This window comes from Solanum pennellii, chromosome 4 (genome assembly GCF_001406875.1).
Source record: "Solanum pennellii chromosome 4, SPENNV200".
NCBI lineage: Eukaryota > Viridiplantae > Streptophyta > Magnoliopsida > Solanales > Solanaceae > Solanum > Solanum pennellii.
Window position 1 is genome coordinate 68,592,946 of NC_028640.1, and position 15,649 is coordinate 68,608,594.

General features: G+C 37.8%; 2 protein-coding genes across 2 annotated transcripts in view; one reads left to right on the forward strand and one right to left on the reverse strand.

The window, feature by feature from the left end:
• The first annotated feature begins 559 nt into the window (after positions 1 to 559).
• On the forward strand, positions 560 to 11,019 carry LOC107015850. The gene is made up of 5 exons (XM_015216270.2): positions 560 to 824; positions 1,136 to 1,209; positions 1,286 to 1,389; positions 1,509 to 1,571; positions 10,304 to 11,019. The coding sequence occupies exons 1-5, from the start codon at positions 760 to 762 to the stop codon at positions 10,562 to 10,564; spliced, it is 567 nt and encodes a 188-aa protein (XP_015071756.1). The 5' UTR covers positions 560 to 759; the 3' UTR covers positions 10,565 to 11,019.
• An 88-nt stretch (positions 11,020 to 11,107) lies between these two features.
• Positions 11,108 to 15,649, reverse strand: part of LOC107018006 (ubiquitin carboxyl-terminal hydrolase MINDY-3) — a 10,729-nt gene continuing 6,187 nt past the window's right edge. Inside the window, exons 6-7 of the mRNA XM_015218338.2 lie at positions 12,533 to 12,604; positions 11,108 to 12,383 (exon numbers count right to left, since the gene is read on the reverse strand). Of these exons, the coding sequence (XP_015073824.1) occupies positions 11,568 to 12,383; positions 12,533 to 12,604 (888 nt within the window). The 3' untranslated portion in view covers positions 11,108 to 11,567. The remainder of the gene's footprint in view (positions 12,384 to 12,532; positions 12,605 to 15,649) is intronic.

The window sequence follows — 15,649 nt, forward strand, 5'->3', positions numbered from 1 at the left end:
TATATATATATATATATATATATATATATATATATATATTCACCCAATCCTTTATCATATTCAATGTGGCAAATCAAAGTACATTTCATTTGTTTTTCAAAATGAAAACAGGAAATGCCAAAATATTATAGAATTTGCATATAGTATCGAATCGTATAAATTTTACTCTCTGATTCAATTTATGTGATTTATTTTTTTAATTAATCTCTAAATGAATGACATATTTGTATATTAAGCAACAAGTTAATTATAAAATGTCTATTTTATCCTCAATGAAATGATTTATAGCTATACAATTTTTTATAATTTCATTTTGGACTACAAGTTTTAAAAGTCTTACTTTCTTTCTTAAACTCCATGTTGAATTAAACTACATCACACAAAATGAGACAGAGGGAGTAACAATTTTTCAAAGGATTAAAAGTGCATTAATTTTGTATATCTGAAGAACTATTTGTGCTCTGTATATATATAAATAAACATAAGGACTATTCTGAACCAAGACACAAACATTAGGGACTATTGTAGGCAAACAAAATAGGAAAAGAAAATGGAAGGTCATTTCCTTCTTACGGCGTCGTTTTGCGATTAATGTTCTCTTAGCTACCACTTTTTCACTTCACTTCCCCCATTTCTTCAGGCTATATTTCGCCGGAGCTTCCATCACCGCCGGTTCCGTCATCTCTATCGCCGTACGTAGATGTAGAGACGAGAACAGATAATCGAGTTGATTTTTAGGGTTCGAAAGCGGCTCTAATAATGGTGGTAGCCTCAACCAATGCATTTTCTAAAGAGATGGCCATCAGAAAACGCATTGCCAATATGTAATCTATCTTCGCCTCTGTTTTATCTATTCTATTTAAACGACTTCTTTTTCACTGTATTGCAACAGTGTAAAATTAATCAGTAATTATTACATGTGAAGTTTGCAGAGCTGAGAACTTGTTTTTTGATTTTGTGGTTGCTAAATAATGGAAGGAGGTGATTTTGAGTGAAATTAAGTATTAGCTTGACTTGTAAACTATTTATATTGTAGTGAGAGAAAAATATTTTAACCTAGTAATGGAGACTTTACTTCTGTTTTGGTGAACTCTTTTTGTTATCTTAGTCTATATACTTCAATTTAATTTTGCAGCTATAATAAAAGAGAAGAGAATTTTCCATCATTGCGTGAATACAACGATTATCTGGAGGAAGTTGAGGATATGAGTAAGCATTATTCTTCACTGATTTGTTCAAGTTGGAAGTCGTAAAATTTTGCTTAACAGAATGCTGTTGTTTGCAGTATTCAATTTAATTGAAGGCATTGATGTTCCTGCTATTGAGGCAAAGATTGCACAGTACCAGAGAGAAAATGCAGACCAAATCATGATTGCTCAAGCACGTAAGGTTTGTCCATAAGTTGCTCTGATTGCAAATGGAAATGAGTTTGTAGTAACTAGTAAATGATGCTGCAAAGCATTAGTATTTCACAAACTGCTCTTTTAATTTGCTTTGTGGTGAACTAGGCTGAAGAATATGCAGCAGCCTTGGCAGCCAGCAAGGGACAGCCTGCACAGTCCGATGGAGATGTGAGTTGACTAATGATTCTCACTCTTAAAATTTATGTTCATTTATTAGTTCTGGTTTGACATGATCAAATATCTAAGGAACTTTTCATAGTAATCAGCAGCAGCATAACAGTGTCTTGAGCTTCTACCTTTTTCTTTATTCCATGTTGATGAATAAGCTTTAGGATCATTTCCACGGCAAGTCTTAGTTTAGAACAGTTTTCTCCAACTTCATTCTTTCTTTTCAGTTTCACTTTTTTCCAGAAAATCAGTAGTAATTTGAATAGAAGTCCTATATAGCAATTCGAAAAATTGTTTGAAATAAGCAATGCATGACTTATAGAGTAAAGTGATAATTACTGGCCTAGTATATGTGCTAAAATGCAGGAAAGCCAAAGTTGTATGATTTTTCTTCTTTTTTTTCATGGAACTGGTTGTATGATTTTAGTTTGACTAAAAATCCCCTGTTTCCTCAAATGACAGAGTAAAAGAATCCATTCTTTGACTCAAGACTGAACTAACTACTAGATTGTTTGGGTTTCTTTTGCCACATTCCACCTCCTTCTTGACCTTGGTTAAAGCATGACATATGCATCATTTTCATACTGGTATAAACTAGCAAGGCAATCGCTGTCACAAACAAAAAAATGGCCCACATCTAGGCCATGGTGCATAACACACACTCCATGAACCAAGTGCACCAAACTTCCAAAATTCATATGCATAAGCCAAACCTCTTTCATTGATAAATATGTAAGTGAATATATAATTAATGTTACACAAAGTTGGTTTGTCTTAACAATGTGTGGATTATAGCAAGACTCCTCAAACTTAAACCATCTATCAGTTACAATTTGATTTCTTAATGTGTAGAGTTTCAAACCAGAGGGAGTTGAAAGTTCATAGGATTTGTAGGGAGAATGATGGGGTGGGGTGGGGGGAGTACTTTGGGATCTCACGTTCAGGAGAAATCTACAGGACTGGAAGCTGGGTGAGCTTCAAAGGTCAATGGAGTTTCTCTACAGGAAAATCAGGTCTTACTCCAATAATGACTCATGGAGATGGGCACTGAGAGTGATAGTTTATTCTTAGTCAAATATCTTTACTAGAGTTCGTGGGTGATAGAGGAGACACACTTCCCACATTCATTGACTTGGATTCTTAGGGCGCATGCGAAGGAGTTTATTTGCCAGGCTGGCTACAGGGGGAGCAATTCTTAGTCAAATCTCTTTACTAGAGTTCGTGGGTGATAGAGGAGACACACTTCCCACATTCATTGACTTGGATTCTTAGGGCGCATGCGAAGGAGTTTATTTGCCAGGCTGGCTACAGGGGGAGCAATTCTGACAACTGAGAATCTGAAGAAGAGATATATTACTTATCTAGGTGGTGTTGTATGTGTAAATGATCAGGCAAAGAAGTTAATCATATTTTGGTGCATTGTAAGGTGGCGTCAGGTTTGTGGAGGGTGATCTTGAATTTTTTTGGCATACAGTGGGTGATGCCATGTTTTCTTTATAACGTTAACTAGTGGGTGATGTCATGCATGCTGCGCTGGCAGACACAGAGAGTAGAAGACAAGGGGCATGGAGGTTGCTTTATTAGTTCTTATGTGGGTTGTTTGGAGGGAAAGAAATAGGAAAGCTTTAGAGGGGATTAATGATTTTGTACATGTTACTATATCCTTTTTTTTTTGGTAAATTTGAGGGATAGCCTTTTGCTTGTTATTGCTTTTGGTGCATCGTTGAGATTCCAACTTGTATAGATGATTGGGTGTCTTTCATAGAGAATCATGTCCTTATGTAGATTTTCCATTTTATGGTACACCTCTTGAATACAAGAGTTTTCCTTTTTATTAATAATAAAATATTGTTTACCTTATATCAAAAATATATCATATACTCTCTACACCAGAAGTATAGAGAGATCTAATGCTGCTTGAGTTTTCTTTAACTTTAAAAATTATATAGTCTCTCTCCAGATCATACAAAAAAATGCAGAGAGCGGTAGTCTTCACAGTTAATTTTTTGAGAAAGTAACATTTGTATTATAAACCAACACTCAGTTAGTGCGGAAAATTTTTTTTACAACAAGTGAGAAGTTAGTACAAAGAAAAAAGGAACTCCTGATCTTAGTATGACCCTAAATCTCTAGGATAACTTCTGCATCTAGGGGTGGTACACCAAAAAACAAAAGCAAAATACCATATGTTTTGATCCTCTGATCTGTCCTACTCCTATCTGAAAACTTCTAGCATTCCTCTCCTCCCAGACAGTCCACCAAATGTGTGCTGGAATGGTTCTCTAAATGCACCTGTTCCTGGCTCCAATTCCAGCTTCCTCCTAACTTTAAAAAGTGTAACAATCTTGCTAGGGCATTGTCCATTGTATGCCTCTGAGATTGATAAGAATCTTCCATAGTTGGTTAGTAATTCTGCAATGTAGGAACAGATACCCCACTCTCTCATCTGCCTCTCCACAAACAACAATGGTAACTAAGATGATGTACCTCTTTCTTAGATTTTCATGTCTCAAAACTGCCTCTTTTGCTAACAACCATGAGAAGCATGTGACCTTCAGAGGTGTTTGGGCTTTCCAAATTTGTTTTCATGGCGAGATGTTGTTCCTGGACCCCAGTAACTTTTAGAAACTTGTACCCTGAACTTACTTTGTATGCCCCTTTGCTGTTTTAATTCCACCCTAATACGTCCATCCCAACTTTTAGCTTTTTGGAAGGATTCAAGACTCAAGAGTTTTAAGTAGTTCAACCATTCGTGGAATTTCCCAGCCATCCAATTTTCTTCTGAAGACGAAATTCCAACCTTGAGGAGACCACATGTCTGCCACAGTTCTGTCCTGATGCAAAGCTAAAATTAAACAAATCTGGGAACTTTATTGATAGGTTTCTATTGCCTAACCACCTGTCTTTCAAGAGGACAGTTCTTCTACCATCGTTGACTGCATATAGTGTGGCTAAGTAAGATGGGCCACCAGTTTCTGATTGATCTCTAGACAGTGACCCCACATGGGTTATTTGCTTCTTTAGTAACCCAACCATCAATTTCACCGTACTTAAAATGATCACAATTTTCTCTGAGAGTGTGACTCATGAGTATATCTCCACAACCATTTCATTTTTAAAGCTTTGCTAGGGTTCTTCAAATTTTTCATTTCCAAGATCTCCCTGTTTCTAGTTGGTATAAGCACTTTCCACTTGAAAAGATGATAACCCGTTCTGGTTTTGTTTCATTGCGATAAAAAAGATCTCCTAATCTTATCTAGTCTCTGTACAAAACCGGCAGGAATTGAAACAAAGTAAGCGTATAAGATGGAAATACATCAAGAACAACATTGATCAAAGTAAATCTGCCCCCTATAGACAACTACTAGGCTTTCCATCTAGAAAGCTTTCTTTCACTTTTCTCCAGAACCAATCCCATATTTCTTTTGACCTTGATATTTGACCCCAAAGGCATCCCTAAGTACATAGAGGGTAAGGCTCCCATTTCTCCTTCCAGAATTCAGGCCAGAAGATCAATGTTTGGGACTGGATCAAGGGGAAATACACGGTTCTTCCCCCAGTTTGTATGCAAAGCTGTGATACCTTCAACAAGTACTAGAATTACTCTTAAATATCTTAAAGGCTCCTCCTCTGCCTCACAGAATATCAGTGAATCATCAGCATATTGGAGATGTGTCACCTCCAGACTATCTCTACTGCTTACAGGCACCTCAAAACCTGATATCTATCCATAATCTTTTGTAGTATTGATCATATTATTTAGACCCTCCATGGCTAGGATAAACAAAGAAGGGGACAAGGGATCCCCTTGTCTTATATCCCTTGGGCTGCAAAGAAGCCTTCTGGTGCACCATTAATCAGTACTAACAACTTCAGTGGAAATACATAAGCTGATCCATCTAATCCATTTTTCCCCCAAATCTTTTTCTCCTTAGAGTGTTGAGAAGGAACCCTCAATTCACATGATCATAAACTTTTCCAATGTCCCAATTTGCATAAGATTCCAGGCTTCTTTTGAGCCAGCCTTGTCTACTGCTTCAATGGCAATAAACATCATCCATAATCAGTCTCCCTAGGATGAAAGTCATTATGGAGAGTCTACTAACTGAGTAACTTGTCCATCACCCCTTTACCTCTCAATCAGCACTTTGGACAGAAGCTTATAAAGCTTCCTATCAAGCTAATTGGTCTAAAGTTTTTAGCTCCTTAGCCCCTTTCTTCTTTGTAATCAAAGCAATATATGTGGCATTGGAACTCTTTTCGAACATCTCATTTTCAAAGAAGTTGTGGAAAGCATCCATGACATCCGCTTTAAAACATCCCAGCATTTAATGAAAAAATTCATAGTATACCCATCAAGTCTAGGATCTTTGTCCACAGCACACTTCTTCAGACAACTGAACACTTCCTGTTCCTCAAAACTTGCTTGTTGTTTTGCCTCTTCCTCTGATATTGTGGGGGCATTTTGGGGCATTCTCTGCAGGTCTCCGCCTCCCTGTTACTGTATACAGTTTCTTATAAAATTGTATGATTTCCTCTTTTACTCTGTTTGGTTCCTTTAGTGTACCCCTTTGCAGTTTGCACTTCTAGGAGATCAATGTAGTTACTCTTTTGTTGGCATTGGTTGAATTGTGGAAGAATTCAGCATTGTTGTCACCTTCTTTCAGCCACAACATTGTACATGATTGTCTCTGGTCAATCTCCTCATTCTTGAGCAATTCTTCAAATTCCATAAATATTGTTGCCTTCACAGCTGCCTCTTCCTCTGTCTAAAGCTCTGCAATCAATTATAGATACCATAACTGTCATTCTGTTTAGCAAAGGGGATCTTTGCAAAGACAGGATTCCTTTTTCTTCCCTATTCCATTCATTTAGCTTGTCTTTCAGTGCTTCTAATTTGCAAGCTAATAAGTAATCTGGTTTCCCCGGAATGTAAATGAGTTCCACCATGATCTGACTCAGTCTGCGAACCCCTCAGATTTAAGCAGCCAGTTTTTGAATTTGAAGTATGACTAGGTATCAAGAACCTTAAATACCAAAGCAAAGCACTCAAGGTCAAGTGGCTATGGAGGTACCATCAGGAGGACCAAGCCCTCTGGTACAGGGTAATCAAGAGCAAGTATGAGCAGATGAACACATGGGTAACTAAAGAGGTCAACACCCCCTATGGTATTAGCCTCTGGAAATCCATTAGAATATTCTGGCAGTTTCTCAGTAATCAATTAACTGTCAAAGTTCGAAATGGTAGAAAAACAAGTTTTTGGATTGATAAATGGATGGGTGCTGTGAGCCTTAAAGATCTCTTTCCTGACATCTTTGTTTTGGCTCAACACCAAGAGAAAACTGTTGCTGAAATGTGGTCACCACAAGGATGGAATATGATCTTTAGAAGAAACTTGAATGACTGGGAAATTCCCAGAATGATTGAACTTTTCAAACTACTGGAGAGTTTCCAAGGAATCCAACCAGGTGAAGACTATTTATGGTGGCATGGGCACAACAAAGGAAGATACAGGGTGAAAGAAGGATATAAACAAACAAGTCTTATGGAGAATTAAGACTTCAAATGGCCTTGGAAGCAAATTTGGAGAGTCAAAGTGCCACAAAAAGTGGCATGCTTCACCTCGCTGCTAGTCAATGAAGCAGTTATGGCATTGGGCAATGTGGCCAAGAGAGGTTATCTCTATGCAACAGATGCTCCTTATGTGGTAAGGATACAGAGACAGTAAAACACCTCTTCTACACTGCAATTTCACTGATCAACTGTTGCAGATTTTCCTTAATCTCAGAGGCATTTCCTGGAGTATGCCTAGTAAGATTGATGAGACTCTTTTCAGTTGGGAGGAGGCTGGAGTTGGGGCTACGAACAGAGAAAGATGGAGGATGACACCTGCTTGTATATGGTGGACTATGTGTAGAGAGAGAAATGATAGATGTTTTGAAAATAGGGACAACAACCTGCAGGAAGTCAAGCTTAAATGTATTTTGTTGTATTGTTTTGGGTGTACAAATGTCTACTCCAGTGAGACTGAGTCAATCATAGATGGTTTAGGGTCCATCTAGTTCCTGGTTTAGCATTGGAAGGACTTCAAATCTTTTCTTCTTTTTGTAAATATGGTTTTTCAGTACTACCTAAGTACTGACTGAAATACAATGTTACTAGTGTCAAAAAAAGGCCCATGATTTGATCAGTGTAGTCAAAGGCGCGCTTAAGCCCTGAAGCGAGCCTCAACATGTGTTGAGTGCTTCGCCTTGCTTTATGTACTTTTCAGTGTCATCATCAAGGTATTAGGGCAGACGTTACCTTGCCAATGAGCCTCTCCTGAAGAAGTGACACTAAACAATTGATATTCACTTTATCATAATATTTTTCAGTTTCTTTGGTCATAAATTTGTCATTCATGTTTATAATTATTAGTCTTGGACTAAACATACATATTTGTATTTTTTCTCCCTTCGCACCTTTTTTCATTAAAGCTCATGCTTTATTTGTGCTTAAAGCCCAACGGACCTTAGAGCTTTTTTGCGCTTTTCGCCTTTGATAATGCTAATCATTTGATGTCAATCTCTAGAGAGTAGTCTGCTTCCCCTGCTAAATTGTTCACTTCGCTCTGCAGAGGATAAAACTGTGTATCCTTGAAGCTGCATTATTAGTGTCTCCTCTGAACCATGTAAACTTCCTCTTTATAAAGGAAGGTCAATGATTTCCAAGTTTTCTATGGTATCTAATAATCCTATCATGGCCGGAGGTCCTTCTTTAACAATTTATCTGTTTTGTTGGAAACCTACGCACATTGAAATCCCCACATACTACCTAGGGACTCTCCATTAGCCCTCTCACAGCCCCTAGCTCATCCCACACCTCTCTTCTTTCTACCTTACAATTTGGAGCATAGGCCCCTGAAATGTGGCAATTGAAGCTTTGGAGCTAAGTTCCAGTACTGCAAGTTAAAAGTATGGTAGCCCTGTTTGTAGTACCTCTCCCTTCCATACTCTACAATATCATACCATGATGATTCCATCCTTGGAACCATTGGCTTCTAGACAGGCAAATTCAACTCCTCCCTCCCTGTAATTGTTTCATATCTCTCGCAGATTCCCCTGTAACTTTGTTTCCTGAAGACGAAGTATATCAGCCCTCCATTGTTCAATACAGTTCTTCACCACTCTTTTTTCCCCATCATTTAATCCCCTAATATTCCATGACATCAGGTTTAGCTTCATGGATCAGACTGTGAACCCCATTTCCCCTTGTTTTTCCCTCACTACTTTTGAACTTTAATATCAAAAGTAATTAAGTTCTTCAATTCGTTGGCACCTTTAAACCTGTTTTTCCTGATTTCTAAGGATGGCTCCATCTTACTAGTTTGTCTACAAGCATCTACTTGCATATGTAGCTCAAGAGTCGAGGGATTCCTCCTTGTGACCTTTGAAATCAGGTCCAAACATTTGCCCTAGCTTATATGTTCTGTCGCACCCAAGCTGATGTGGACCTCCCCTTTTCGATGTTATCTGATGATGTTTCTGGGGCTTTTTGCATGCTTCTTCCACATTCCATATCTCTCCTCCCATACTTGAATTACCAATCATAATTTGTTGTTCCTCGCGATTCTCGGGCTCCTCACCATTATTTCCAGTCTCTTTTGAGTTTCCTCTGTATGTCTTGTATTGGTAACTGCTTCTGGGTTTGTAATAGAAATTTGGAGCTCTTCAGTATTTTATGCTCTGGTGATTTCTGATACTTATGTTTTAAGCATCGTGATCTCATCCCAAAGTTCATCTATAAATACACCTGAATCGCGTTAGGCTTGGAGGCTTACTGTGGTTGGGCCGTCCCATATTTGGATAAACTTAGAACTTCCTTTTCCTGACTTGAAAGTCTCACGTGCTCCTCACATGGGTTTTAAAATTTCTTCCACACCCCACATTAGGAGCACGTAAGAGTTTTGCATACTTTTACATGATTGTGTTTAACCAATTAGGTAGAAAGAATTTAAAAGTGAAACATGCTATAGGATTGAATAAAGGATTTAACTCCAACAGTAACCTTTTATGGCATAGTATGCCATCAACCATGTTAGCAAGAGCTCAAAATCTGCTCAAAGCAAGACACATCATTGTCCATCAACTTTTTGATTAAGTATATGCAAGATGTTTGTGATGTCAGATGTGATTGGTCAGATTTCTGAGACGCTATCACTTTAAACTTCTTTTCCATGTAAACTTTGTCCAGTATCAAAAAGAAAGAAAAACCTAATCCCTGAACAAGTAGCTAGCTTGATGTCGTCCTAATTAATGAATACTCCTCTACCAACCAGATAGTTGGAGAGTTTGAAAAAGGAGAGAGTGAGGTTGCAAACAGTAAGAGTAGGACAATGGGTAGTGACTGTTCCTGTATAGCAGTGTATGAGAAGATCAAATGAAAAGGAGGGAATGTAATTGGATTATAACTATGGTTAAGAGTGTATCCAATGTATTAGCTATGGGTTCGAAACCCATAGATTTTGGCTTAGGCTATGTATATGCGTTAATAAATTCATTAAATATGTATAATAATAGATTCTAGATCTTGTGAATTTGATGGAAGTGATATGGTTATGAATTTGAACCCATAAAGTTCAAATCCCAGATCCCGCCTCGATTATGTTTTTTCATATTGAATCACTTCTTAAATTGTGATCATGTCGATAATCTGATATTATTGGTTACCAATTTTTTCTTCAATTATGCAGGCTTTGGGCCAAGGGCCTCAGGCAGGGTCCAGTACAGGTCCACAAGGGCACTATGCCCCTGCAATAGCTGGAGGCATAGCTCAGCCACGGCCAACACAACCTCTCCCAGTTGGATCATTTCCAGATATGCTAGGGGGAGAGTATGAAGATGATGAAAAGATGAAACTAAGAACTGAAAGGGCTGCTAAGGCTGGGGGTTGGAGTTTAGAAATAAGCAGGAAAAGGGCACTTGAAGAAGCCTTTGGAAGCCTATGGGTCTGAAAGTTGTACATCCATTTTGAAGACTCTGTTCCAGCTGTGTCACATTCTGTGGATTCTGGCAAAAATTGTGGTGGAAAGTAGCAATCCATTCTGGATTACTAAGAGAAATGCCATCAATGGAGCAGCATTTCTTTTGTTCTTAGATGGTATCGTGTAAAACTTACCAAATTCTGGGTTATCATAGAATGTCTTTGGTCTTTGTAAGGCTTCTTCACAAGAGACCTCAGCTTGCCTCTCCATGTGACCGATGACCTCGTGGTAATTGTTATCGGTGATTTTGGTTCTTATCTAGCTACTCAAAATGAGCCCTATATGACCTTCTATTAACAATTTAAGGTTCACGACCACTGTTTGGCACTTCCACTCTGCATGATCTTTAATAGACTGTAACACTTGCAATGACATTTGGGCTTCTCACTTGCAAAATGAATTTACTTATCATGGAGAGTTTACTACATTCCTTTTCTTAAATTTCTTAATGTTTTACAATTGGCGGTGAGTTGGGCACGTAATAGGTAAAATATAGTAGCATTCAGAGAGCTTTAAAGAATTTCATCCATGAACAAATATAATAATAGACACCATGTATTTGAGACCACTTCTCTGAATAAGATATTTCCCTAATCAAGTGCGAAGATGAGAGGCTTTCTAAAGTTACAACAACAATTAATAACCAATCTGATGCTTATTTATCTCCCTTTCAGAGGAAACGGGAAGAAAAAACTAATCAACAGCATAAGGCGAAAAAATCAATGCGAAATGACAGTATACTGCCTCTCTTACCCTCAGAATTGGACTACTCCAAATCAAACTAGAATCTTGAAGTTACAATATCACACAGTTGAAAATGGTACTGCATTATGTTCATGATGGAAAACTGCCACGAGCAAAAGAATCTTCCTGCTCAGAAAGCTTTCACCTTTTTCGAAAGTATGCCGCTCCTGCTCAACGTGATAATCCCCGGAAAACAAGGTGGCAGTTTCAGACTAAATCAATTAATCAATCAAACTATGCTTGGTGGATCACCTTCCCAAGTACATGTGGCTCGGGCCCAGCGTGTCCGGATGCAGTCAACTAAAGGAGCATGCTGAGAAGGTTCTGGTTTTGAAACTTCAGTGACAGAATCCTTACCGGCAGGATCACTTGTACTTGGGCCTGAAGACATGAACTCCTCTGGCGTCCACCTTGGGGGAACTGAAACCCTCAGCTTAGTGAGTCTAGGCCTTTGTACCGGAAAATCATTTCCGGATGAAACCTGGTTTCCGCTCATAACTGATTTTGCAATCCCATTGAAGTGGTAAAGATCAAAGACCTTTTTCCCCATTAATCCACTAGGATCTTTCAGCCCTCCCAAACTCTTGTCCAAGTCCAATAGGACCTGCCAGAATTCACTCCATACAATGTATCCACTGCTACAGAGGTTTTGAAGCTTGTCAGCTGGAAGATTCACATTAGTATCCCTAAGGACTTGATGAAAACCTTCCACACTAATAAATCCACCACCTCCACTCTGATCTTGAGCATCAAAAGCTCTACGGATCTTTGTTTCCTTGCCTTCAAGTTCATTCTCCTCCTGAACTTTTGTATCTAAAGCAAATAAGACAGTGTAATGAGATTCACTGCCAACAACCCATATTGGCCATGTCGGGCATTTCAAATGTAAGCCAACTTTACAAAAGTTCAGGGACTCTAGCAGAGTAATAAATCCAACTTCAACTTTTGTAGAGATACCCTTCACAAACATGCCACCACCCAAATCCATCCTCCCGTCAAACACATTGGCAACAGCTTCACCAGAAAGCAACAGGTTCACAATTTCCTGTTCCAGAAAAGACAAAATATAACCACTTACAAAAAATTTAAAAACAATACACTTTGCCTAACTAGTACCTAAATCTACAACTGACACAAAAGAGGAGCATACAATATATTCACCGAAACATAAGCCTTTTATCAATCTCTGGATACCTGTGAAGCATGTCCAAAAGGTGCTGTAACCAAAGGTTGAGAAGGATCATCCCTATCAGCTTGGACAGATTCCTGCACAAAGAAGAACCTGTAAAGGCATGGGCTAGTATGACAAGCTACCAAAGCAGAAATGAAGACATTACAATCTCATCAATATACACATCTGATCACCATTGATTTATTCCTGCTGCAAGGATATGATACCACATTGAAGAATTAGCAAAACTAATAAGTCTACATCTACAACGTTAGGAAATAGACCTTAGGCCTAATTCAACTTCAAAAGCTAGCTCATGAGGTGAGACTGCCCAAGACCGTATAAGGAGACCAATTACCCTATCTACAATCAATGTGGGACTATTCTAATGCTCCCGCACTCCCAAGACATCTTGATCGTGGACAGAATATAACATCAGGGTCCAACATTGGCTGAAATAAGAATTGAGATGGGTCTCTGATACCATATAAGAAAATGATCTTTTAAGGGATACTCAATTGCAAAAGGAAAAGATGAATAAAAAATTATTAGTAACTTCAACTATGTAGTCCTATCAAGAATCAAAAATGTTTTTTCTTTTATTAAAGAGGCAAGACGCTTTATTTTAAAGTAAGGGGGCTTACTGTGACTTGCTTTAAATAAGCTGCCTTTACTTTGGAAGAATTTATGTCATTTTAGGTGTTCCTTATGCGTGTATTGTTTAGAAACATATTCATATTTCACATTTCATCCGGCTGATAACATATAAATTCCTGCTTGAATTATGAGGGATTATAGTACTGTAAAATTTTGTTTAAGCATTTACTCTTAATTATGCAGAAAATCAACTTACATCCCAACACTCATGGATCATATTCACTTTTTTAAACAGAATCTCACCACATCTTACAACTCAATGGTCCATTTGTTAACTTTTATGTTACCAAAAAATCAATGCAACCCTTGAGGGTGTAACAGTACATAGTGCATCCTATGTGATACAAAATCAAGGACAAAGTGTACGGTGTACCTCATAATTATTACTGACCAGCTGAACCTCGATAGGAAGCAGCAAGCATAAAACTTTGTAAAGGGAACAATTTAAAATCTGGTAATCAAGAATTTGAACGTTCAGAGCAAAGCAATCAGAATGAAATGGCTGTGGAAGTGTACCGTTGACAATCAGCCTTTTTAGGGTGAAGTTTATCAAAGTCAGGAAGACAACTGGATGACTAAGGAGGTTACTACACCTTATGGGGTTAGCCTACGAAGATCCATTAGAGCCCTATGGGGTGCGTTGAAAGACAATTCCAAGATCAAAGTTCTAGATGGGAAGCAATAGCTTTTTGGAAGGAAAATCGACATGAGGTGGGCAATTTGGAAACTGTCTTTTCAGATATCTTCAATTTAGTCCTTCATCAATGAAGGACTTCAGCAAAAATATGGACACCTCAACAAAGGAAGATGGAGCATCATTTTCAAAAGACAAATCAATGACTGGGAATTACAGAGAGCGGCTGATTTATATAGTGCATTTGAGCAATTTACTGGGCTATAGACAGGTGAAGATGTATTGTGGTGGCAAGACAATAACAGGGGTTTATTCAAGGTCAATGCAACTTACAGAATGACGAATCATTCCAACCAGCATATTCATAAGACACTAGCCATGGAAGCACATTTGGAAAACTAAAATCCCTCAGCAAGTAGCCTATTTTATGCCGTACTAGCTAAAGAGGCGGCCCTTACGCTTACACTAGGCAATCTGATGAGGAGGGCTTCCATTGTGTTCAAGTTGTTTTTTGTGTAAAGAAACAGCAGAGAGAGTGAACCATCTCTTCCTTCATTGTAAGTTCACAACACATCTGTGGAGAATTATCGTAAACCTTAAAGGCATATCCTGGACCGAAGCTCTAAAAAGTTAGGAGAATAGAGGCTTACAAGCAAAGGACAAGAGTAGGAGTATTGTCTCTACCTGCATTTGGTGGACAATTTGGAAGGAGAGATATTCCAGATGTTTCAAGAATATAGAGAATGGTGTGCAGAAAATCGAGTTGAAATTCATCTTGCTTCTGAGTTTTTGGTGTAATCGTAGATTTACTCAAACGATATTCTTTCTATTATTAATGTTTTATAGAGTATTATCGATAGAAAACAGTAGAATTTTAGAGCTCTCATGTAAATATGGTTTCAGAACTACCTAAGTACTGTTTTGTTTCTTTCAGTTACCAGCTTCAAGAACAAACAAAAAAAAGTAGGCACTTGGCCATAGATTCCAATTTTTCCATTTTATTTGGAATTTATGAAGTTGGAGTTGTGTTTGGTCAAACTTTGCAAAGGAGAGGAGTGCACTTTATTTGAAATTTATAAGATGGAGCTTTTTTCTTTTTTGAAGATGTAGTTGGAAAACAGGTTTGGAGCACTTATCCAAAGTTGAAATTCAACTCCAAACACTAATGTTAAGATAAAGTGAAAAATTATTCTAAAAAAGAAATACTTTTTGGATGATTTAATTGAGAAATTGATGGTCTTACGTGGTACATGGGGCAAATCCCAGGCATGGTCAGGTATCACATGAGCCAACAAATACCAACTTACCATTTTAAGCTGACCTGACCTCAGAATTTGAATCCTTGGAGAAGATTAAAGTCAAATTTCAAAAGGAGAAAAGACATCATCCGCCTAAAGATAATTTACTAAGTAACTAGCTTCACCACTTGCCAGTTCTTAGTAAGTCCAGTTCCCACTTCCACTAGTTCAACAAAAAAGGGAGCATTATACATAGGCACCTCAGATATAAGCTCCTTCTGTCCCATTTGCTATGAAGTGCATTGACTTTCAAGGCTTTAAGAGAAAAGGTTTGAATGAGTTATTATGATTGAATTTATTAGATATATAATAGTAGTTTGAATAAGTTATTGATTTATTATATTCAATTTGACAGATAGATGTTAAAATAGTGGTTGAAGATATAAGAAAAGGTATAAAGATGTCTCATAAAATTCAATACAACATCGATTAATTTGGGCTTATCAAAACAGGTAGAGTTTTCCAATTAAAGGAAGAGGTCAGACATGTGGATAAACCAAAATAGAAACAAGGTCACAAATTGGATTTGGAATAAGATTTTTTTTTTTTTT